The sequence below is a fragment of the Girardinichthys multiradiatus genome, chromosome 20 (genome assembly GCF_021462225.1).
Source record: "Girardinichthys multiradiatus isolate DD_20200921_A chromosome 20, DD_fGirMul_XY1, whole genome shotgun sequence".
NCBI lineage: Eukaryota > Metazoa > Chordata > Actinopteri > Cyprinodontiformes > Goodeidae > Girardinichthys > Girardinichthys multiradiatus.
Window position 1 is genome coordinate 48754093 of NC_061812.1, and position 25361 is coordinate 48779453.

At 41.4% G+C, this 25361-nt stretch overlaps 3 protein-coding genes across 8 annotated transcripts; 2 read left to right on the plus strand and 1 right to left on the minus strand.

Annotated features, from left to right (window-relative positions):
• Positions 1–549: 549 nt before the first annotated feature.
• LOC124857139 (zinc finger protein 16-like) lies at positions 550–5197 on the minus strand. Its single transcript, XM_047348268.1, has 2 exons — positions 4329–5197; positions 550–2669 (listed from the first exon to the last, which is right to left on the minus strand). The coding sequence occupies exons 1-2, from the start codon at positions 4552–4554 to the stop codon at positions 1738–1740; spliced, it is 1158 nt and encodes a 385-aa protein (XP_047204224.1). The 5' UTR covers positions 4555–5197; the 3' UTR covers positions 550–1737.
• A 6069-nt stretch (positions 5198–11266) lies between these two features.
• LOC124857137 lies at positions 11267–15209 on the plus strand. Of its 4 annotated transcripts, none has more exons than XM_047348264.1 (4): positions 11267–11513; positions 11732–11816; positions 12284–12348; positions 12400–15209. In XM_047348264.1, exons 1-4 carry the CDS (start codon positions 11401–11403, stop codon positions 13739–13741), a joined length of 1605 nt encoding a protein of 534 aa, XP_047204220.1. In that variant the 5' UTR covers positions 11267–11400; the 3' UTR covers positions 13742–15209. The 4 variants fall into 4 exon arrangements, with proteins under 4 accessions (XP_047204220.1, XP_047204221.1, XP_047204222.1 ...); XM_047348265.1 differs by having other exon boundaries at positions 11268–11513; positions 12418–15209; XM_047348266.1 differs by having other exon boundaries at positions 11457–11513; positions 12392–15209.
• Positions 15210–16651: 1442 nt separating this feature from the next.
• pdrg1 (p53 and DNA-damage regulated 1) lies at positions 16652–21311 on the plus strand. Of its 3 annotated transcripts, XR_007035295.1 has the most exons (6): positions 16652–16835; positions 18269–18344; positions 18520–18594; positions 18684–18764; positions 19022–19143; positions 19243–20742. XR_007035295.1 is itself a non-coding variant. In XM_047346574.1 (5 exons), the coding sequence occupies exons 1-5, from the start codon at positions 16752–16754 to the stop codon at positions 19027–19029; spliced, it is 324 nt and encodes a 107-aa protein (XP_047202530.1). In that variant the 5' UTR covers positions 16652–16751; the 3' UTR covers positions 19030–20742. The 3 variants fall into 3 exon arrangements, 2 of the variants coding, with proteins under 2 accessions (XP_047202530.1, XP_047202528.1); XM_047346574.1 differs by having other exon boundaries at positions 19022–20742; XM_047346572.1 differs by lacking the exons at positions 19022–19143; positions 19243–20742 and adding an exon at positions 20763–21311 and having other exon boundaries at positions 16656–16835.
• The last annotated feature ends 4050 nt before the right edge of the window (positions 21312–25361 follow it).

Here is a 25361-nt window from a genome sequence, read left to right on the forward strand (position 1 = left end):
ACTGTGCTCAATTGGCCTGCCAACTCTCCTGACCTGAACCCCATAGAGAATCTGTGGGATATTGTGAAGAGAACGTTGAGAGACTCAAGACCCAACACTCTGGATGAGCTAAAGGCCGCTATCGAAGCATCCTGGGCCTCCATAAGACCTCAGCAGTGCCACAGGCTGATTGCCTCCATGCCACGCCGCATTGAAGCAGTCATTTCTGCCAAAGGATTCCCGACCAAGTATTGAGTGCATAACTGTACATGATTATTTGAAGGTTGACGTTTTTTGTATTAAAAACACTTTTCTTTTATTGGTCGGATGAAATATGCTAATTTTGTGAGATAGGAATTTTGGGTTTTCATGAGCTGTATGCCAAAATCATCCGTATTAAGACAATAAAAGACCTGAAATATTTCAGTTAGTGTGCAATGAATCTAAAATATATGAATGTTAAATTTTCATCATGATATTATGGAAAATAATTAACTTTATCGTAATATGCTAATATTTTGAGAAGGACCTGTATATAAAACATTCAACATGCTTTACAAAAACAAAATCTGAATTATGGCAACTATTTTAATAGCTTAACTAATTAAAACATTTTTAAAATGATACAACAGAGTAAGTAAGCTTGAGCTAATCCCATTAGGAACATCCATCCAGTGGTTATACCCACTTATCTGCGGAGGCGCATGGAGCTCATATCCTGTGGTCATTGAGTGAGGTGGGGTACAAGCTGGAGAGGTTGCTAGTAAATCCATCAGGAAGTCACAAATAAAGTCAATGAAATGATCAAAATAAATGAAAACAATAAATACACTAATATACACATCATTATTAATAGCAGACGAAGAGGTGCAGCCTTTAAACCGACTCGGAGAACACACCAGCATCAGCCTGATTAGACACTGTACCTTCTGCTCAGGGCACATTCACATCCACATTTTACACCTAGAAACATCTGGGACAGTCCCAGCAATGAATGGAGAACTTCTGTAACAGAGGATCAGCTGATTCCAGTGAGCTGTAGGAAACCTGTCATGGACTGTTGACTGAATGGACGGAGTATTCAGCAGTAAATGATGCTGAATCTTTAGTTCATCATGATCAATGAAGGAAAAAAAGCAGACTTCCACAATCACTGATGATGACGGGTAAAGGAGCAGGTCAGATGGTCAACGTCTCTACAATAAATGCACTAACAGACCAGATGTATTTTAAAGTAGGTTTGGTGGAGATGGAATCTATGTTAGCATGTTCCTACAGACCACGGAGCGCTCAACACACATCATCTCACCCATATGGTTGAAGAAAACATGCAAATGATTATATTTTATTTAGGTTTGAAATTTCAAGACACGGAGGTGTCAAAACTATTTTATTACAACTTGGATTTATTAACTTTAAGAAAGCAGAGAAATTAGCTGAAGAAGTAAAAAGAAGGTTTAAACATGTTCTAAACAGGGAAGGCATCTAAACATCTACTACAGACCACAATGGAGCTAATGTGTCCTTCAGCATGAACAAAGCTACACTGTAGTGATGAACCAATCAACCAATGATCACAAATGGACAATTTTCTCTTGATCAGCAGGTCCAATGTCTTCCTCCTTCATTAAATTCATTAGAACAGTTCCCACATGTTTCTGTCTGCCTCATGCTCTTTGATGCTCTATATTGTTAGCTTAGTCAAGCACGAATACAGCTCGGCGATAGATGGGTGGATCTCCATCAAACAGTGGGGATTCATGTTGTCACTGTGTGGGTTTGCATGTGTTTATTCATGTCTTTCTTGTAGGTGAACGGTTGGGAGCAGATGCTGCAGTGATAAGGTTTCTCTCCTGTGTGCATTCTCATGTGAGTGACCAAGTTGCTCCTCTGCCTGAAGCTCTTGGGACACACTTCACACGCGTACGGCCTCTCCACCGTGTGGATCCTCATGTGTATTCTCAGACACTCACCCCGGGCAAACGTCTTGCCGCATTCTTTGCAACGATGAGGCCTCTGACCCGTGTGAATTAGCATGTGCCTTTTTAAATGGGTCGCTGTGGTGAATGTTTTCCCACAGACGTGGCACAGATTGTCCACCTTGTGGGTCTGCAGAGATCCAGGGGACCTTTGTGCAGATGGTGCATTGTTTGAAGGACAGAGAACTGGAAAACTTGTTCCGTGTGATTTAGCATGTATCACCATTGAACTCCTGCGAAGGAAAGATTCTCCACACGTTCCACAGTGAAAGGTTATCCCTTTCTTACTGTTTAGTCTTTGCTTTGCCTTCCTCTTAGAGCTCACCAAAGCTGAATGTGTGCTTATGTCATTCCTTTCAGTAGCACTCTCATCATTCTCTGCCTCGGCTTCAAATGAGATCGGCTGGCAGAACTCAGATCTGTCATAACCATCTGCTGCCTCGGCTTTCTCCTGCTCAGTGGAGGCGTGAGGGAAAAGAATCCCTTCCTCTATGATGGCATTATTCTGGGAAAACCAGGAGGATGTCTGTGTGCTCTGTTCAGACTTTAAACAAGCAACAGAGTCACTATTTAGAAGATCTAGCAGTGTTCCGTTGTCCGGCCCGGGCCAGTATTCTGTACCATCCCAAAACTCGGGTTTGATCTGCTTCACCAGCACCTGAGCTGCGTCCCTCGAAGGTTGTTTCCCAGACATGCTGAGCTCCTGGGAAGCTAGAAACACAAAGAATGTTTTCAAGATCATATAACATGAGGATGCCCATCAGGATACTTTCTATCGCACATTCACAGGAGAAGGCATAAGGTTTTATAATGTTAAAAAAAAAGGTCGGCATAAATCTTTCAGAACCTTTTCCACCTTCAATTTGTCTTTTAACCTGTACAACTCAGCAGATCAAAACAACTTAGATATTTTAGGAGGAACATTTGAAATAAACAGCAGGTCTAATTGACTTTTTCTAGATTGCCTAGAGTTAGTGACACACATCAAAACTTTCACACAAGAACGCACCGATTTCAGCTGATTTTTATACGAAGGAGTGCCAAAAGTATTTGCTGGTCTGGCTTCACACACATGCTCCTCTGGGTTTCCACAAGGTTTAGGAGTGTGTTTGTGGAATGTTTTTCACTGTTCTTCTACAAGCACATTTGTGAGATCAGACACTGATGTTGGATGAGAAGTCCTGGCTCATGGTCTCGGTTTTACATTCATCCTGAAGGTGTTCTATCGGGTTGAAGCTTATCCAGCTAGTGGGAAAAAAAATTACTATTTTCAGCACAGTTTCTTAATGACTTGACTACCTTACCACCACTTTAGCTTCTTAACACCGTATGCTGCATTAAACTACAAGCGGCATTAAACATATTACAGGCAGCAAGGGCCTGAATGCATGGCATCTAAATAAATTGCAGCCCAGACAGTTCTTTGCCATATTCAAACTGAATACAGTGATACTGCAATAAACCTTAATTTGTGATTTATTGGCCAATGTGGCGCCCTAGTTCAAGTCTAGCAAAAACACATTTGAAGTTCTGCAAAAGCGTGAAGATAAATATATTATGGAATGATGAAACCGAGGTTGAACCTTTTGGTCATAACTCCAAAAGGTATGTCAAAAACAACATTAAGCATCAACAAAAGAACTACATGAAGCATGGGGGTGGCAGTATCATGCTTTGGGCTGTACAGTGGGGAGAACAAGTATTTGTTACACTGCAGATTTGGCAAGTTTTCTCACTTTCAAAGCATGTAGAAGTCTTTAATTTTTATTATAGGTACTTCTTCAACTGTGAGTGACAGAACCTAAAACAAAAATCAAGAAAATCACATTGTATGATTTTTAAGTAATTAATTTGCTTTTTATTGCATGACATCAGTTTGGATCAGACTGATCGGGATCAGTTTGGATCAGACTGATCGGGATCAGTTTGGATCAGACTGATCGGGATCAGTTTGGATCAGACTGATCGGGATCAGTTTGGATCAGACTGATCGGGATCAGTTTGGATCAGACTGATCGGGATCAGTTTGGATCAGACTGATCGGGATCAGTTTGGATGAATGGTTTGTGTTGATATGCGGCACATGAACTGCTTACATTGCTTTAATTTTTCCATGAACTTAGTATGTCACGTGTTTTATTTAAAAGTTGCACTTAAAGCCCGGATGCTATAATCTTATCCTGATTCGTAACAGCCTAGAACTCTTTAAAAACATCTCACATTTTTGAATTGAATTTTCATCAAGCTAACACAAAAACACATTTTGTTATTTTGATCTAAACAGAGAGCGGTGACAGTAGAGGAGGAACGTTTTCCTGCAGAATAATGAAGAACATGCAGACCCGAAAAAGCAGGCAGCTTAGAACCTACCTGTGTTTGGTACTGCTGCTAGTGCCTCAGCTGACGTCAGCAGCTCGGTGTCTCTGACCGCTTCCATTGACACATACGCGTCATTTTCCAGCCCTAACAAGGTTCTCTCAACAGCACCGAAGATCTCCTCTGCTGCTGCGCTCAGCCGCTCACTGACAAACAATTTGAGCTGCTGCAACTTGGACATTTTGGACGAAGACGGGACCAACCTTTCAACTCCAGCCATTGCATCAGAGTCCGGCGTCAGCAGAGGGCGCGCTAACCTCAGGTTTGATCTGAGGTGCAGTTTGTAAATACCTTACGTATGGATTACTGCCCTCTACTGGATTGGAGGGTAAAACAGATGAGGGACACGTCTTATTATTGTAGTTATCCAAATTATTCTTATCCCTGGCTTTTAATTTCACAAACGTTTCTTCTGACTGAAGATAATTTTAATGGCTTGGGGCGGCCCAACTTGAATATGATAGAGAATCTGTGGATGGAGCTGTGAAGTCCGTATCTTATGTGTCATAATAAAGAGGTGACTTTGTGAGTAACTGAGACACGTCTTTATCCTTGAACAAGTCTGCCGTCAGTACAGTGGAACCTAGAACACCTTGAACACATTTCTTTTAAAAGCTTTAGAGATTAAAGTGATGGCAAGGAGGCACTTCAACCTCAAAGGAAATATGCAAAAAGCTGCTCTCACATACACACTCACACACATACTCACACACACAAACATCAAAAGGCAACTTTTTTTTGGAAGGGAGCAGAGACCAAAACGAGATTCCAGACATGCGCAGGGACAAAATGTAAACTACATGCAAAGAAGACCCCAGCAGGGATTTGAACTCAGTACATTCTTCCAGCAATTTCAAAGTGACAACAGGTGTTCTGTGGAAGACTGATCCTGCCACAATTAAAAAAACACCCAGCAAAAAAAGACTCAAAAAATTCAGTCAGTCAGTCATTTTCTACTGCTTCTTCCATAGTGGATCACAGGGGAGCTGGTGCCTGTCTCCAGCAGTCTACGGGCGGGAGGTGGGTTGCACCCTGGACAGGTTGCCAATCCATCACAGTCAATAAAATCATTACTGGGCCAATTTGTGTCCTATTAAATGTAACTGTTGTGACTATGAATTTGAAAATATTATTTAATATTTAATATTAATAATTTAATATTTTATCAAATAATATTTCGGTCTGTTAAGGGTTATCCTGTGAATACCAGCCTAGTAAGGCGGTGGTAATAGAACAAAATCAAAAGGATGAGCCAAGCTCTGACATTATTGAACAGCAAAACTCTGCACACACATGGAAGGAATTCACACAATTTCTTAAAATACAAGAATTTATTAACAAAAATAAGTCAACTCAAAGTCAAACATATCAATCAACAAACTCTTTACTATGCTAAAACAATCCAACTAAACTACCAAGCAGTATTAAAGAATAACGAAGACTAATGGGCTATGCACAATATAAACAAGTTGATTAAAGATGATTGAGAACCAAGACTGAAGGAGTGATGCAATATTACCATGTAATATTTATGTTTGAGAACCAAGGATTATCTTGAAGAATCTGGAAATGAAGTTATGTTAGTCTTGGAACCAACTTGGACAATAATCAGGATACCTTTAGACAACCATTCACAATGCAAGATCAGACAAAATATAATTTTAATAAAATAATGTTTAAAAGAATGATTTGATGAATAAAACCAACCTTCTGGATGACTAATTCTCAACAGTGTCTCATTAGCTGCCTTTATTTATTAAAATAATATTTAAAGAAATATTAAGGAAATGGTAAAATATTTAAGGGAATATTTTGGAAAAGAGAAATCTTTCTGGAGAAATGGGGCTTAATGGTGTTTACTTAGTTATCAAGTTTAGTAAAAAAATGTTGGGGAAATATCATTTACTGGATTGAAAACTAACAGCCTTTCTGGGTAAATATTCTTCAGCAACAAGCACGTGTTCTTAGCTGTTAGCAATTAAAGCTAACAAAGGAGGCTGATAGTTTGCACCAGAATCAAAACACACACCTTTAAAAATACCTTCAATAAAAGAATTAAAAATGCATAAGGGCGGACGGCGCGTTATGATCAATATTCTGTTTAAAATCACTCTTCAAGTAAAGTTTGTCTTAACTTTAAAAATATACAAACACAGAACACAAAACTGAGCAAGTGTGCTGCAGATAGCCTGCTAGCACCAATATAGCAGAGTTTCACACAAACAAAACTTCATAAAATGAAAAATGTTTAGATCATTTCATCCTAAATATCTCTGCCCAAACCCTAACCTCGTATGTGAACCGTGCTGAGGAGGAGTTGTCCGGGGGACGATGAAGTTTGAAGAAAGCTCTGTGAACAAAGAGGTTAGCTTCAGATAACCTCCATAGCTGTTTGATGGCACAGCTTGCTCTGTCCGCTGACCAAATGGCAAGTTACTGGTGACCACGGTGATGCGTCCGTTGTCCTCCTTCGGGAAACTGCTCCACTCAGAGTCGTAGAGACAGCGTCTCTGCCAGGAACTCTCTATAACACAGCTTGATTCTGTAGGCCTCAGAGAGAAAAGTCAAGCCGGGCTTGTAACTTAATTATCCCGTTATGAATGAATCTACCGGAAACACAAACAGTGATTCATTTGTACTTATCTTAGTGCATGTGATCGTATGACACTCTTGGATCCAGTTGAAGAGTTTATTTCTGTTTGCCAGCAAAGAGACATTAGCGCGCTGTCTCCCTGGCCAGCCTCGCACAGAGTCTGGCTGGTAGAGAAAGGACCATTGGAAAGGTGGGGGTTTTATACGGGCAGTGGCATCATGGGAAGTCCGCTGTTACCCCCCTTTCCCCTTCTGAAGTTGTGCTGTGGAAGTCGGTTAAATGCAATTTATTTTGAAAGTTCCAGAAAAGTTTGTACCGGAGTTTTCATTTTGAAATCCATGGCTGTGAGTCCCAACATAACAAAGTAATTTTATTTATTCAATAATGGATAATATAATCAGTAATAAGCAGAATAAAGCGGAAGACGTCTTCCGCTTTATCCAGGACCAGGTCGCGGGGGCAGCAGACTCAGCAGAGACGCCCAGACATCCCTCGCCACAGAAACCTACTCCGGCTCCTCTGGGGGGAGCCCAAGGCGTTCCCAGGCCAGCCGAGAGACATAGTCCCTCCAGCGTGTCCTGGGCCGTCCCCTGGGCCTCCTCCCGATGGGACGTGCCTGGAACACCTCCGGAGGAAGGCGTCCAGGAGGCATCCGGTATAGATGCTCGAGCCACCTCAACTGGCTCCTCTCAATGTGGAGGAGCAGCGGCTCTACTCCGAGCCCCTCCCGGATGGCCGAGCTCCTCACCCTATCTCTAAGGGAGTGCCCGGCCACCCTACGGAGGAAGCTCATTTCAGCCGCTTGTATCCGGGATCTCGTTCTTTCGGTCATGACCCAAAGTTCATGGCCATAGCTGAGGGTAGGAACGTAGACCGGCCGGTAAATTGAGAGCTTTGCTTTTCGGCTCAGCTCTCTCTTCACCACAACGGACCGGCACAGCGCCCCCATTACTGTGGCAGCCGCACTGATCCGTCTGTCGATCTCCCGCTCCATTCTTCCCTCACTCGTGAACAAGACCCCAAGATACTTAAACTCCTCCACTTGAGGCAGGAACTCCCCTCCAACCTGAAGAGGACAAGCCACCCTTTTCCGGTCGAGAACCATGGCCTCGAACTTGGAGGAGCTGATCTTCATCCCAGCCGCTTCACACTCGGCTGCGAACCGCCCCAGTGCATGGTGTAGGTCTTGGCTAGAGGGGGCCAGCAGGACCATCATCTGCAAAAAGAAGAGACGAAATCTTCTGGTCCCCAAACCAGACCCCCTCCGGCCCTTGGCTGCGCCTAGAAATCCTGTCCATAAAAGTTATGAACAGGACCGGTGACAAAGGGCAGCCATGCCGGAATCCAACATGCACCGGGAACAGGTCCGACTTAGTGCCGGCAATGCGAACCAAACTCCTGCTCCGCTTGTACAAAGACCGGATGGCCCCTAATAAAGGGCCCCCGATTCCATACTCCTGGAGCACCCCGCACAGGACATCACGAGGGACACAGTCAAATGCTTTCTCCAGGTCCACAAAACATATGTGAACCGGTTGGGCAAACTCCCATGTATTAAAAATTTTTGGTTTTATATATAAGTGTAATAGCACAGATTACATCAGTTAAAGAAATAGATTATTTGATAACTGATCAAATAATTTAATGGCATACTAATTGAGCATGTCATTAATTTTGTCATTTATTTCTGTGTGTATTCTTCATGACAGGATTGGTCCTCCATAGACACAACCACTGCCAAAAGTACCCATACTTTTATCAATGTGTGCATGCTTGGGCAGCAAACCTAAAACTCAATCTGTGTGCTGTTAAAAAGGTGTTGCCATTTAAGCAGGCAGGGCTTCCTGAACACCTCAGCAGGACAGGCTGATGTAACGGGAGGTTCCGAGGACCGGAAATTTCAGCCAGACAACAGATAAAATTCAAGAGGTTTATTAAAAGCTCTGGGCGAAGTTCGGCAGGAAACCACCACCAGCGGTTGGCTCAGGAACCCGAGGGCAGACATATACAGGTCCTTCTCAAAATATTAGCATATTGTGATAAAGTTCCTTATTTTCCATAATGTCATGATGAAAATTTAACATTCATATATTTTAGATTTATTGCACACTAACTGAAATATTTCAGGTCTTTTATTGTCTTAATACGGATGATTTTGGCATACAGCTCATGAAAACCCAAAATTTCTATCTCACAAAATTAGCATATCATTAAAAGGGTCTCTAAACGAGCTATGAACCTAATCATCTGAATCAACGAGTTAACTCTAAACACCTGCAAAAGATTCCTGAGGCCTTTAAAACTCCCAGCCTGGTTCATCACTCAAAACCCCAATCATGGGTAAGACTGCCGACCTGACTGCTGTCCAGAAGGCCACTATTGACACCCTCAAGCAAGAGGGTAAGAAACAGAAAGAAATTTCTGAACAAATAGGCTGTTTCCAGAGTGCTGTATCAAGGCACCTCAGTGGGAAGTCTGTGGGAAGGAAAAAGTGTGGCAGAAAACGCTGCACAACGAGAAGAGGTGACCGGACCCTGAGGAAGATTGTGGAGAAGGGCCGATTCCAGACCTTGGGGGACCCGCGGAAGCAGTGGACTGAGTCTGGAGTAGAAACATCCAGAGCCACCGTGCACAGGCGTGTGCAGGAAATGGGCTACAGGTGCCGCATTCCCCAGGTCAAGCCACTTTTGAACCAGAAACAGCGGCAGAAGCGCCTGACCTGGGCTACAGAGAAGCAGCGCTGGACTGTTGCTCAGTGGTCCAAAGTACTTTTTTCGGATGAAAGCAAATTCTGCATGTCATTCGGAAATCAAGGTGCCAGAGTCTGGAGGAAGACTGGGGAGAAAGAAATGCCAAAATGCCAGAAGTCCAGTGTCAAGTACCCACAGTCAGTGATGGTCTGAGGTGCCGTGTCAGCTGCTGGTGTTGGTCCACTGTGTTTTATCAAGGGCAGGGTCAATGCAGCTAGCTATCAGGAGATTTTGGAGCACTTCATGCTTCTATCTGCTGAAAAGCTTTATGGAGATGAAGATTTCATTTTTCAGCACGACCTGGCACCTGCTCACAGTGCCAAAACCACTGGTAAATGGTTTACTGACCATGGTATCACTGTGCTCAATTGGCCTGCCAACTCTCCTGACCTGAACCCCATAGAGAATCTGTGGGATATTGTGAAGAGAACGTTGAGAGACTCAAGACCCAACACTCTGGATGAGCTAAAGGCCGCTATCGAAGCATCCTGGGCCTCCATAAGACCTCAGCAGTGCCACAGGCTGATTGCCTCCATGCCACGCCGCATTGAAGCAGTCATTTCTGCCAAAGGATTCCCGACCAAGTATTGAGTGCATAACTGTACATGATTATTTGAAGGTTGACGTTTTTTGTATTAAAAACACTTTTCTTTTATTGGTCGGATGAAATATGCTAATTTTGTGAGATAGGAATTTTGGGTTTTCATGAGCTGTATGCCAAAATCATCCAAATTAAGACAATAAAAGACCTGAAATATTTCAGTTAGTGTGCAATGAATCTAAAATATATGAATGTTAAATTTTCATCATGACATTATGGAAAATAATGAACTTTATCACAATATGCTAATATTTTGAGAAGGACCTGTAGGTTAGAGGCTGAGCAGAGGGCTGAGGATAATTCAGGAGTGAAGCCACTAACCTTTTCAGAATCCGTTGGGGAACAAGGTGAATTTCAGCTCCTCAGTGCGGGAGTTCGGTCACCTGACTTAAGTGACAGGAGGATAACGTCACACGGGCTCTCAGGTTTGTAAACCCAGTGAACAGGCAGAGAGCGGAAGTCAGGAGGCATAAACAAGGGTCCAGAATCCAGCAGCCAGTGTGGATTCTGATAAGTGCAAGGCAGGGCAGAGAAATCCGTGAGACAAAAACGAGATCAAATCAGAGCAGGCAAACAAGGAAGGACCGCTGGACATTACTCACACAAAGGCTTTCGAAAAGCTGGCACTGTTTGTCAGAGAGCTGCTTATAAAGGCAGGAGAACAGGTGGAGCATGTTAGGTGTAATTAGGGAGCTGGCTGTACATATACTGTACATAAACATATTGTCCCACAAAAACGTCTTGTTGGTCTGATGTAATATTCACATTTTCTGAGAAGCTGAATTTGGGCTTAGCAGTAAGCTAAAAAGCATTTGAATCTGCATAAAAGAATAGCAGAAATGTATAAGTGTAGTATAGGTCTATTTAATATGCGAGTATGATTTTTCTGAACTGATAAAATTACAAAAATTATTTCACCTTGGAAGAGAAGCAGAAAGCGACATTTAACTGATCACGTTTTTTAATTTGTTGAGCAGCGCCACAGCGCCCTCTGCTGGACAGCAGCTGAATGATTCACAACTAACAAAAGGCTGCGTTCTGTGAATTTGAACCCCCTCCCCTTCCACAGATGATTGTATTGTCATTGTTCTTTGATTTCATTGGTGCCGTCTGAGAGCGGTGATGGGCAGCATCCTGCAGGAGCGGGTAGCACGGCGGTGTGTGGAGAGGGTCTCCATCGGTGACAATGAATGGATGAAGGCTTCGAGGAGAAGCAGCAGGCTGACTGTGGCAGGGTGGGTTCTTAACATTATTAATGATGCTGAACAGCAGGAACCAGGAGCATGAGGCGCAGTGACTGTTCAGCTGTGGCATATACTGAGATCTGTTAGTGTGCAGATTCTGCATACTAGAATAAAAACACGGTTGACTCCATGTTTATTTTTTCTGGACGTATTGTCGTGTGGAACTGGGATATGATGATTTCTTTTGTCTTGTACTTCATAATTTTAAGGACCAAAATGGGAAGGCGGCAGGCACAAAGGAAGAGTCCTCAGTCGCAGTGCCTGATCCAGAGTCAGGAAAACAACCATGAGAAGGTGGGTGCAAAGGATTATTCCTGGTATTTCTTTTTTATATATATATATATATATAATTATTTTTAATGAACATTTTTGTTTCTGAATATAAAATCAGACAAACTTCTCTTAAATGAAATTAAAACAATGTAAACATCTTTGAAAGGCATGTATCAAATAATGTATACCCTTCTCGATAATCAAAGTAAAATAATCAATTCCCATTAAAACCCTTCTTATATTAGCCGAGTAGCTTTTTGCATGTTTCCACTCATATTTTGATGAGCTCTAATTCTTAAAAGGTGGAAGGCCTCCTTTCCATCACCTTAACTTTTAGCTGTGTACTCAGATTTAAGCCAGGATCCTGGCTGGGCCACTGCTTAATATTACATGCTGTCACAAGAAACATGTTGGTCGATTTTAAGACTACTTTTAGGTTAAATATCCCATTGTTGTTGATAATTTTGGCCTCAACTGTATATTCACAGAGACCACAAAGAAGAAAGCACAAGTCTAACACTTCTTTGACCAAATGCAGTGCTTTTCATCAAAGGTGAGATGGTAGTAAGAATATATTTTGTTATTTGGTTGTTAAGATGATCAGACTTCCTTTCTCCTGCAGTGCTCAGGGAACCTCCATGTCTCATCCAGCAGCCTCTGAAGAAGACAAAATGATGATAGAGGTGTCATCAACTGCTGAGCGCTGTGTCCATAGAAAACACACACGAACAGGCATGAGAGCAAGCAAACACACAATTGACCAGCCCTGCTACAGCCTGCCTCATTCCAGTCCTGACCAGCAAGAAGAGCTCTCACCCAAGCGGGAGGGGGAAGCTCTGAGCAGACCTCTACAGCAGGACAGTGACACAGACTTGTCTGAGTCAGAAAGACTTCCCTTGTCCTCCAGTCCAATCGCCTCACAACTTGAGCTCAGGCCCGAGGTCATCGAGGATGAAGACCCAAACTCTCCCAGCCTGAGAGTCAGAGCAGGGGACCATGGAGAATTTGACTTCCCAGACTTTCTCCCTCCACCTTTTAATTCATGGAGCCTCAGTCAGCTGGCTTTCTTCTACAACACAGAGGACAGAGGGGCCCCTCGGCCAAGGCTCATGGGCACTTTGGAGAGGTTCCTGGAGAGGTTGCTGCAGCTGGAGTGGTACCAGATCCAGACTGTCAAGGCGGAGCATGGCACACAGGAGGTGTCAGGAGTGCTATCCAGCTGTCAGAGGTCGACCGCTTCTGCCCCATCACGCCTTAGCTCTCCTAAATGCATCCTCCAGTGCCAGCGTGCCTTTCCCCTCACCCTCCTGTCCTCACTGGCCAGCCACTCCACCCTACTGCCTGGCTGTGTCTGCACTCTCTGCCGGATCTGTTACTCCACCCGTAACACATCATGCTGCCGCTCCATCCACAGCCACAGTCATCCGTCCAGACTGAGTCCGATGATAGATTGCAGCAGAAGGCCTGCACCGCTCCCTAAAAGGAGCTACAGCGAAAGCCGGGTCCTCTCCACAGACAGAATGCTCAGGGCTCAGATGGTCGTCAGCCCTGCAAGGACCAACAGCCACTTGAAGAGGATGCAGGCTTCAGGAAACATTCGCAATCCCATCCAAGGTGCTTCACGAAGGTCCCATTCCTCCATCAGGGGCTGTAGTGACCAGGCTGGGAGAGGGAACGAGTCAGACTGTACAGTTGGACTGGTCAGAAAGAGGAGTAGCTCTGAGCAGAGGAAATGTGGAGGAGACAGGCAACTGAAGGGGTCAGAGAAAGGCCAGAGCAGTTCTCAGTGTAGAAAAGGAAGAGCTGAGCGGGGCAGAGCAGTTGGCTGCACAGAACTGGAAATAAAACCAGATGCTGTAACTGCAATTATAGATAATTTGCCCAGGTCCAAATATTCCCCAATCCAGATGCCCAGCAGGTCCAAACATGTTGAATTTGTTACATAACAGCAAGCTGTCTGTAAGCTCAGACACTGTCATCATTTAAAGACTCGATCATTATTCAAATGTTCTCATTACTGGTTTTTTGGTTATTTCAGCTGTAGACATGATTACAAGCATAATGTGATATTTACTGTAAAACATCTGGAACATACATCAATGTTTACATGAACATTTGTCATGGAACATGGAGATGAAAAGATCTATTTGTTGTTTTCTAAAAGATCCCAGGTTGTCATCAACAATCAGCTACGCTACCTTACAAAAGTATTCATGCCCCTTAAACTGTTTTATATTTTGTCACATTACACACACATGCTTTAATGTATTTTATTGCATTTATGTGGTAGGCCCACACTGCAGGGATTCTTTCATGGAGCTTGGAGATGTGAAGTGGAAGGAAAGTTATACATGGTTTTATTTTATTTTTTTACAAAGACAAATTTGAAAGGTGCACCATGTATTTGGATTCACCCCCTCCAATTGAATACTGAATTTATGAGGCTGCAGGTCTCCACCAGCTTTAATCATCTACCGACTGACATTTTTGCTGAAGAGCATCAATTTTCAAAACTTTATGTTCTCAGTTGGATTTATGTTTGGACTTTGACTAGACCATCCTAACACACGAATAAGCTATGATCTAAAGCATTCCAGGGCTCGGGCTGTATATTTAGGGTCGCTGTCTTGCAGGAAAGCGAACCTCCGCTCAGGTTTTCTGCTGCTTCTAACAGGTTTTCTTCCAGGATCATCCTGGATTTAGCTTAATCCATTTTACCATGAATTCTGAACAGCTTCCTATCATTGCTGAAGAAAAGCAACCCCACAGCATGATGCTGCAGCTACCATGTTTTACTAGGTGCAGAGATGGTTTTCTGCCACACACAGTGTTTTGTATGTAGACCAAACAGCTCAATCCTGGTCTAATAAAAGCACTTTTACTCACATGTTTGCTGTGTCCCATACATGACTTGCTGCAAACTGCAAATACGGCTTGTGGAATTGGTCTTAAACTTTTTTTAAGGCAATATTTGTGTAGTGTACAACTAATAGCTGTCTTATCAACATATTCCTTCCCCTGAGCGATGGATCTCTGCTGCTCCCCCGAAGTTACCATGGGCCTCTTGCCTCCTTCACTGATCGATGCTCTCCTTGGCAGCCTGTCAGTTTAGGTGGACGTCCATGTCTTGGTAGGTCTGCAGTTGGTCCGTCCACTACATGGTCAGATGATGGATTGAACAGAACTCTGGGAGATGTTCAAAGCTTGGGAAATTGTTTTAGAACCTAACCCTGCTTTAAACATCACCACAACTTTCTCCCTGACCTGACTGATGTGTTCCATAGTCTCCATGATGCTGATTGTTCTCTAATGTTGTCAAAAGAATCTCTGAGGCCAGAAAAAGAACAGCTGCCTATTCAGTTATATTCAATAAATTAGAATGTCATGAACAGAAATAAATGCTTGAAAACAACAGTCTGTGTGGAATTAATCTTCATATAATGTGACAGTGATTTATTGAATATGACTGTATGCTTACTTCGTTACACAATTGAAAGCAGTTGGTTGCACTGGATGTATGTATGTATTTAGGAATAAATAGGAGTAAAAGGGGCTGAATACAAATGGACACCCCACTTTTCAGATTTTTATTGGTTAAAATATTTGAAAGCAAAATGTAATATTACTTTCACTTCACAATTATGTACAACATTGTGTTGGTCTGCCACATAAAACAAAACAAAATAAATTAACTTGTGGTTGTAACATTACAAAATGTTACTGGAATACAGTTCCAGCGGTATAATGAGTTTAGCAAGCCCTGTACATCATGTTATTTGACCATCATGTTTATATGAAGAGGTTTACAGTTTTCCATCTTTGAATGTGATGTGAGTGAATTAGCCAATACTTTATAAGCTGTCAAAAAAGTATTAAATACATGATAAAAAAAAATCCAACTGTGTGCAGATCTTCAAATAAGCATACCATGCCATAATTTGCAGATAGGGTACATCTAACGCCCCTCCTTCAATCGCCACCTTACCATGGGGAAGGTGTTTGAGTGCTAGAATGATCCTATGTTGTCCAGGGCTTAATTGCCCCTGGTAAGGTCTCCCATGGCAAACACGTGTTGGCTGACCATTCAGACAAAGAGCGGTTCAGAAGCCTTCATGAGGACCAGTAGAACGAGGCATGTGATGTTGTCTGGTACAGCAGAGCTGGGGTCCTATACCCTGGAGCTTGTACAGGAGGTTGGGAGATATCAGCTGCAAATAGTTGGGCTTACATTCACATACAGCATGGGCTTTGACAATGACACCTGAATGGGTGTGATTGGGAGGAATGGCCTCCCCGATCTGGTGTTTCATTAATGGACTTCTGTGCCAGTCACGTATTGTCCATAACGAACGTCATGTTAAAGCATAAGGGTGTCCATCAGTGCACTTGGCACCAGAACACCCTAGGCAGGAGGTCAATGATCGACTTTGTAGTCGTGTCTTTTGACCTTCAGCCACATGTCTTGGACTCTTGAAAAGAGGGGCTGAGCTATCCACCAACTCCCACCTCTGGAAGAGCTTTTCCCAGATTCCGAGTTTGGAGACATAGAGTCCGAGTGGACTATGTTCTCCTTTATTGTTGATGACGACCGGACATAGCTGTGGCCGTAACGTCTGCGGTGCCTCTTGCGGCGACTATCCCTGAACCCTGTGGTGGACCCCGGCAGTAAGGGACCAGTAAACGTGTAAGTAATTTGTGTGTATATATATATTATATAGGTAAGGTTTATTAATTTATTTATTTAATTTGTAGAATTTAAATATATATATATAAATAGATAGACCGACACGAACCACACTCCATACCAGTATGTGGCGGTAATGCTACTAAAAGTTTGTTGCCAACCGCCAATAAAACCAAGAAGAAGAAGAAGAAGAAGACAGAACGTTGTTGTTCGAGCGGTCCTCTGGAGCGGTGTTAGTTTCAGGCCGGAAATATTTGTGGAGCTGCACCACCATGGACGCTGGTTCTCAGCGTGTTTTACAGTACTTAACAGACGTCGAGGAGGCAGCTGAGGATGTTCTTACTACTAAACAACAGGTACCCGAACCCCAAGGAAAAACGATTAACTCAAAGCCTGACATCTGCTCATTTCAGCCAAACATCTAAACTAACAGCTAAACGGGGAGCTAAGCTAATAGCCTGAGGATGAAAGCTCTTACATTTCTTCCATAAAAATAACTGATTAATCTGCCTGTGTACTCAGGTCTCATAAAATAAGTGAAATCCATCCTCAGATTATTAACATCATAATATAATGCCCTTTATAGCTGTTATTATTGTTCATGTATTTATTTATTTTTCCCAAATAAACTCTTACTGTTAACATTGGAATTATGAGTGGAAAGTTGCAGCAATGCATTGACAGCTGGACCACCATCACTAAGAACGCCACTATAAAAGCAGAACCATCGGTAGTTTATTGCTCTGTAACCTGCAGGTGTTTGTGAAAATGACCTTAGAGAAACAGATTCATTAGAATAGTAATAGACATTTTAATGATTTAGATTTGATTTTTTTTTTTCTCAGTGAGTGAACATGCATGACGTTGTTTTAGTCACCTTATAAACAAACATTAGAACACATATAGACCGAATTAACATCAGCGTCATCCTCCGTAACTCATTGCTTCTGTCTAGCTTGTCTAGAAATTGTATAGCAAATAAACACGTTGTGATGTTGACCAAATTCAAACTGGGAAGGGTTTTAAGGCCTTTTCCAAACTATTTGAATTCCAACATTCTACATTGAGAAGGATTTAGAACAATTAAATGGACTGAACACATTTAGAGCTTTTCCGCTCCTACTGAAAACTCAAAGCGCTGTTACACGGTTGCTGGTGCCTTTCACTTATGTTGCCTTTCAATGCAAGCTGCAAAAATACCATAAAAGCTCTATGTGAGCTTCAACAGACGTTTGTTGGCCTGTTATTTGGGACAGAGCAGTTTTTAAAAACTAAACCTGGATGGCTTTTTGGAACCATTTACAGGAGAAAGCTTCCTGTCTAGTAAGTCCATGACTGGTGATCGGAGCACATATAATTGGGTCTTTTGGGCTATTAAGTCACATGCTCCACTTTCTGATTTGCAGTGTGGCGGAAAAAGATTCACACTGTAGCAGGACACAAGGCAAAACACTTCATAGGTTTGCAGAATCTATAGGGATACCTTACAGACCATTAATTACCCAGGGTCAGTCTGCTGACCTCTACCTCTCTGTCCAGTTTCTAAATCCTAAATATTCAGAAAGTCAAACAAAACAAAGCTCCATGATTTCTGCAGCAGTTTAGATAAAAGGTGGAAAAATATCAACTAAAAAGCTCCGTCCATTTTGCAAGTCTCAAGCTGATTCAAGACAGAAGTTTATTTTTTTTCCCTTTTTCCACATGCCCTGTTGCCTTGGTTATGGGATGCAGCAGCACCATGGTGCTGCTGTATGTTGTGCAGAACTCAGGTTGTCTGTTGGTGTTTCAGATTGTAGACCTGGACATGAAGAGAAACAGGAACAGGGAGGCGCTGAGTGCTCTGAAACATGAGATGTCAGATTCAGGTTAGTGATCTTCATGCTGCAGCATTGTTACTGTAAAACTAGATTTCCTGAATTTCAATTATACACTCATGGCTCGGTGTACAAATGTATTATCTATACCAAGTTGTAGAAGTATAATATGGTTTAAAAGTGTGACTGCCCTTAAAGTGATGTTTATGTGCACTGCTGTTTGCAGAAAAAGTGAAGGTTTGCTTTGGGGACATGTTCATTAAATTCCCCAAATCCAAAACAAGAGAGATGATCCAGAAAGGTGATCCTTTTCAGATGAAACTTTCTAAAAGACACAAAAATCTTAAATTCATAAAAAAGAAAATCTAAATTCATTTTTCTTCTCTGTAGATCAGGAGCAGCTTGACAAGGAGATCAATGATCTTCGTAGAGAGCTGAAAACAAAGGTCAACTGTCTCAATGAGATGCAAGGTATGCTCCGCCTCCTCACATTCCACTGTATGATACGGTATACGGGGGAGATCATGGTTAATCACATTCCTGAGCTGAATTTGTATATAAAGCTTTAAACGAACATCCAACCTTTTCATTTGACGGCATTCATTTGTTGAGGAAAATCCCAGGAAAGATGATTAAATAAATCACTGGTTGAGCAATTATTGGTTCATTGACTAACGGTCCCTTTAAAAATCATTTTTATTTATTCATTTAAACTTCACTTTTTCTAGGTTATTGAGACAGGACTTTTTCCCTCAGCCACTGGCTGCTAGGCTGAACGAGGACCTGTTTATATCTCGTCACCACAAACAATGAGCAGGAAGGTTAGGAAGATATAATTTCTCTACTTCAGGTGGGTCTGATGTAAATATGTGGAAGAGTACTCATACCCAAGTATGGTTGAGGATCTCTGATGACCTTTCTCTTCTAAACACCCTGGAAACCTTCTTAGAGGCCATGAAATCACAGACTTGTTGACGTACCAGAACCAGTAAACTGAGAATGGGTTTTCACTGACCCTTTCATTGGATCATAAGTCAGGAGAAAATGGTCCTACTTTCATGGTCATCCCACTCCTCAGACCCAAATCCTGGGGTAAACCTGTGGGGTACGAATTATCAACAGAAGAGGTACCAATAAATGTAAAACTTGTTTTTTTTTACCTGGGATTTTCCATGACTATATACATTTATTGTGATTAAAGTTTTAAAGTTGGATTTTGCCTTTTTAGTGTGAGAGTTTTCCACTGCAATAAAAGATTATTGTATTTTAAAACGTATTTCACGTCATTTCAATTTGACTCCGTTCTATGATGCTGAAATGCTTTAAAAGCATCATGTTGTCTCTGCTAAATGTTTGCAGAAAACAAATTAAGTTTAACCAGGATATGGATAGTTAAGGATGCAGGGTTCTGTCAGGATTAAACTTTATTAGCCACATAAAAAGTTGATTAGCCGCCACATGATTACAGCGCTGGTTAAAAAAGAAACATGCATTGTTAAACTCAAAAATAATTTATTACAAGCTTAGACAAAGACCTTTGAGGAGAAACCGCAGACTAAAACAATCAGTAGAGCAGTGCTGGTTGTAAATATAAAGCAACTCATTAAATGTTCTCGTCACTGTGTCTAGCTACTGGTAACCAGGTCCTGCTTCTCACTGACCAGCAGTGTTCTCGTATCTGACTGAGTAAAACCCAAACTCTATATTTTCTAAAAAAAAAAAAAACTAGAGACCTAAAAAGTGTTGAAATGAATAAAACATGATTTACTTTAATGCACAGTTCTGACAACAAATACATAAAATCAACATAATGAAGTAGTTGATTCACATTCTAGAAAACATAGGACCAAACCTAGAACAATAGTTATATTAGTTACTATTTGTACTCATTGTCATATACCATTTTATTTCTTTTTTCTTCTTCCAGAAACAGAAATATCTCTCATTTAGATCTAGTTTTATTTCAGCTCCTAACTGGGCTCTTTTTGCTGCCTGTGCCTGATGGGGAAAAATATGAAACAACACCGTTTTAGGATATTTTAATTACATTTTATACAAACTAAGACAAAGAGAAGAAAAATCACAGGAAAGTTAAAAGTTATATTACAAGCAGTTAATTGCCACTATGGCAAATTGCAGCCAAATTGAGCTCGCCATAGAGCACTATTATTCACCTGGTGCGATGTGGTGCAGAATTCTTCACTTTGACACGCAGCGTTTACTGGGAGATCCTTTTGAATCAGACACACAGCTGGTCGCTGCAGTCTATTTGATCACTTTCTAACCCACAGACATGACGGCCTTTCATATTGGGTTAGAATAATCCATCAACAAAAAGAAAAGTCAACAGGAACATCAGGTTGTGCACAGGAATTTCATTAGACAGTATATTCCTATGTTATAGCTGTTTTATGTGTCTGAAGTTCCTTAGAAAGTAATCATGATGCGTTTTCTTCTTTTTGCTTCTAGGAAACCGTGAGCTCAGAGGCTACAGTCTCTCTCCGCTGTCTGCTGATGAAATTAAAGCTATTAACAGCCTCTTAAAGAGATGACCCGCAGACCTCTTCACACATAAATCCAAAGACATTTGGAGCCAGTCTGATCTATACTTTGAAACAGTTACAGCCCATTCTATTCACAGCTCTGGCAAATGCAGACAGATCCAATGAATTTGATCATTTCCTGAAGTCAGACTGATATCTTATGGGTGTATCCTCTCAGATTAATAACTAGCAACACTTACAGCGTTCTTAATCAAGACATTTGGTGCATCTTTCTGAAGCTCAGTGCTCCTAAAGTACTGGATGGAAATATGCTCATCTCTCTTGCTCCTGGCAACACTTATCATCCAGAAGATGCCTTAGCACCAGGTCTAGACAGGAAGTGGCAACCTATGAACTGAATTTAAGAATTTATGTTGTTTTTTTTATTGTATGTTGTTTTAGTTTATTGGGCAGACCCTCTTTATTTGCCACATTCTGAAGAAACACAGTATTAAACAGTTTTTTGGTGTCCATGTTTCTTTGAACCAATGATTTTCTTCTAAAATGTTTGATCTTGACAAAAATAGCTGAAGTTGATTGAATTTAGTGATAAACCACTCTGCCCATCACCTTTAAAACAGAAAAACAAGTGGTTCCCAGACAGCAATGATCAGTTGAAGGCTCATGCATCCCTCAGGTTCTGCATCCGGTCCTTGCTGGATTATTAACACTTTCAGAAATAGTTTATCTGCTGCAAATATATTTCTACGGCTTTCTTTTTATGCTTGAAAAGGCTTTCTAATTTAAAAACTAAAAGAGAGAGAGATGATGGCTGCGCTCTTTTCTCTGAAAGTAACCAAATGCTAAGACAAGAGGACGTGGATTCCATGCATATCTGTCCCTCCTAAAGCAATCAGCCTTCTCATGAGTTTGACAGTGATTTGGACTGTAGTACAGCCTCACCTGGGCTCCTATTGCCACTGTGCTGAAAGTGAGTCAGCTGATCATGTAATGACAAGGTGAAAACAGTATAAATAGGGTTTAATTATAAAGTTTTAAATCTATATCTTTGCAATAAATCCATAAGGATCTGATCAAACTGCATGAATATCTAAAAAAAAAAAAAAATCCAACATGAAGGAATCATTTTGACCAGAAGGTGGCAGTACAGTACAGGTTCACATTTCTGCCTCTGATTTGCAAATAATTTTGTTTTCACCTCCGTAAATTATAAAGGATGTGAATGTGAAACATTGGATTATTTTCCTCCTGCTTGTTTTTTTTTTTCATGGGGCACATGCTCCTCCAGTCAGATTGATAAATACTTAGTGTGTTGTTGTCATTTAGGGGAGGGAGCAGATTATTAGAAGTATTGCAACCTCTGACATGTTGACACAAACACCCTGAGGTACTAAGACAAGGGAAGGGCTGATGACAGTGGAGAACGGTTTGTGTGTGTGTGTGTGTGTGTGAGAGAAAAAGGAAGTGCTGGTGTTTTCAGCTATTGCTCTTGACACGCTTTGGTTGCGTGTCACAGTTTAGAGCTGAAACCAGGCAGTTTTGATGAGTTCATGAGTCAAACGATGGGAACCTGCTGATTGTCTCAACAGTCAGATGAGTGCCACACAAGGCACTCAACATAATGTTTCTGTTACTGATGACTTATTCTGCAAGTATCTTGTTTACCTGTAATAAACTAGAACGATTAAACAGTCTCTGACAAACCCTTGATAAAGTACAAATGAATCTGTACGCTAGTTTGAAAACGCAGAGTGAACCTGATACAAAAGCCAGATCCAGACACAGTCTCCCTCACATGATCCAGAAAGCTGTCATGTTGCAGAAACTCTTGAATTAACAAGCTGCTGAACACATCCAGCAGTTGTCCGTCTCTGGGCAGGAACATCAATTTATCTGCAGTTTAGTTCAGGATGTTGAACTGTTCACAATCCCTTGTATGTGGTAACCGTTCCTTCCTGCTGTGGGACTATATTGTTTAATGACTTCCAAAAGAATAATCTTACTTCATTGTCATTCCTGTGTCATCTGAGAGTAGAATTTGGTGAGTGATTTATTAGAGCTTAATGGCTGTGGGATAACCTCAGTGCGTATTGTTGCTGAGTTAGGAGTCAAACAGAAGGACATTTTTTAGTTTGGGGTAGATGATAATTTGACAGGCATGGCTGAGATTAATGTGTTGAGTTAAACAAAATGGGTGACAAGACGTTAGATCCCTGTACATTGCTGCAAAGCATTCCTTACTTCCCCTGTGACCTTCACAGCACAATGAGCTGAAACTACAAAAAACTTCTTCACAGCTTGACGTGGTTTGGATACATAGTTTTAAACACAAGAACTGCCTTTAAAATAGGACAGAACACCTGTAGGTGGAACATCTGAGTCAGTTGCCAGTGACTGTCCACTGTCTCTACATGCTCATCCGGGAGGAGTGAATGCTGCAAGTCACTGGATGCAATCTGCTGGGTTTCCTTAGATAGAAAAACATTTTAACCAATTTGAATAAATAACTGAATCTGACTGTCCCTTGCAAAATGGACAAGTGTGACAGCAGCTCACCAACAAACATTGTCCATAAATCAGTCATGCTCCTTGTTTGACCTCCTGCACAGGATGTTTCTGAGTGACCTGTTGGGTATTCAGCAGATACTTAACTGCAATGGATTCCAGCCTTTTCTGGTTTAGCCCCCTTTAATGCTGCCTTTATGATCTTTCTGGTTCCTCTTGTTGGCCTTGCTCCCAATAAGCCTTTTGGAATAACACAACCTGCCTCCTTTGTATCCTTTTTCCTAGGTAACTGTGTTAATCTGTTCTGTCCCAGGTTGGTAACTGTGTTTTTGACTGATGCTGCTACTGCATCTGTCTGATGTATTTGTTATTCCAAAACAGTTTTTTATCACGTATTCAGAAGCTTTAGGTCTGATGTCACTATTTAAATGCACAGGAACAGGTTGTACTTTTGAATGGTTGTCAGTCCTCCAAAGTACTGTGCAAGCTCATGTTTAACAAGAACAAGTTCTAAGTCCAGTTCACACACTTTAAAACTAAAATAATTTGTGTTCATAATCCTTGTATAAAAAAAACAAAATCACACCTCAACATGAACTCTTTTACATGGATTTATTCATTTGTCGTGAAATTAAGTTTACAGGAGTGCTGTTCCTGGAGAGGATCTGATGGTGTAGTCATTAAGTGGAGATTGGGTTTGGGAACCACAGGGTCTCATCTTATCATTTTTGCAGATGATATGTTTGTGTTGGCATCTTTAAGACATGACCTGTAGCGCACACTGGAACTGTTCAGTTAAGTGTGAAGCAGCCTCTATAAAAGTCAGCTCCGCATTTAGTTTCTATGCTCATCAGCTTTGGAACCAACTGCCTGAAGATCTGAGATGTGCAAAAACTGTTTTGTTCTTTGCTTTTGTTTTTCATATTTATATACTTTTACAAGATGCTTCAATTGTCTGTTTAATGTAGAGGTGTTTTTTGTCACAGTATTTTATATTTAAACCTTAAATGACCAGGAACGGATTGACTGAGATCAAATATCTACTAAAATGCCTCATTGCCATCAACCCAATCTTTAGCTCCCTCTAGAAACTCAGAACTCTGACTGGTCCACTCCAAAACATTCACAATTCCCAGTAAGGAAAAACATGTTCGTCAAAATGTAATTTTAAACCTATTCTGTCAGGAGCATAAATTATTTAGGTGTCAATTTTAATAGCCTACATGTGACACTATAAACTTAAAAGTTTTATTGTTAAATAATTAGACTGGTTAAAAATGTGGCCAAAATTACATGCACAAGTTTACATTTTAGTGTGGCTCAGTAACTAGTTTTAATGTTGTTACCTAACTTTACATACAAAAACATCAGGTCATATTGATAGATGGCAAATACCTGGTCTGCCCTGAAAAAGTCAACATGCTGAAACATTTTGCAAAAAATATATTGAAAATAAACTGATATTTTTTTTATTGATAACTAATTAGTCAGTGTGGGTCAGGTACCAGCTTTACGTCAGATTATAACAAAGTGAGGGTGATTGAGAACCAGTGCCCCTCCCCACCGCATAACAGAGCACATGTTGTACCAGCTAAAAAATGCTGGTGTGTTGCAGTTGTGTAAATACTGTGGCATACCAGCATCTTGAGCTTGATAGAATCCTAAAATGAACCCTAAACTGAAGAGGCAGCCAGTGAGTGAGGATAAAACAGGGGTGTGTGCTCTCTCTTTTTTCATGTACCAGTTAAAAGACATGCAGCTGCATTCTGCAACAGCTGGAGACAAGACAAGGATGTCTGTGAGACGCCATTGTATAAAGAGTTTCGGTAACCGAGGTGTGTTGTGATAAATGCACGGATTACAGTTTCAGTCCTGTTTTAAAAGAACACGTCTCACTTTCGCCGGTTGTTATTTTACCACTGAGGTGATCTGCCTGTCAAGATTAAAATTAGTGACAGCAGGTTTTATCTACTGAGGCAGTGGGCCAAGCACTACAGAGGATGACCCACTAAAGACCCCGGGACTAAAAAGCAAAACTTCTGTCTTTCCGTCATTAAAA

Coding starts and splice junctions, on each gene's coding strand:
- pdrg1 (XM_047346572.1), top strand. CDS start 16,752: ATGGACGCTGGTTCTCAGCGTGTTTTACAGTACTTAACAGACGTCGAG. Junction 18,345..18,519: donor ACATGAGATGTCAGATTCAG/GTTAGTGATCTT, acceptor TGCTGTTTGCAG/AAAAAGTGAAGGTTTGCTTT. Junction 18,595..18,683: donor AAGAGAGATGATCCAGAAAG/GTGATCCTTTTC, acceptor TCTTCTCTGTAG/ATCAGGAGCAGCTTGACAAG.
- LOC124857139 (XM_047348268.1), bottom strand. CDS start 4,554: ATGGCTGGAGTTGAAAGGTTGGTCCCGTCTTCGTCCAAAATGTCCAAG. Junction 2,670..4,328: donor AGCAGCAGTACCAAACACAG/GTAGGTTCTAAG, acceptor TTGTGTTTCTAG/CTTCCCAGGAGCTCAGCATG.
- LOC124857137 (XM_047348264.1), top strand. CDS start 11,401: ATGGGCAGCATCCTGCAGGAGCGGGTAGCACGGCGGTGTGTGGAGAGG. Junction 11,514..11,731: donor AGCAGGCTGACTGTGGCAGG/GTGGGTTCTTAA, acceptor CATAATTTTAAG/GACCAAAATGGGAAGGCGGC. Junction 11,817..12,283: donor AGGAAAACAACCATGAGAAG/GTGGGTGCAAAG, acceptor GTATATTCACAG/AGACCACAAAGAAGAAAGCA.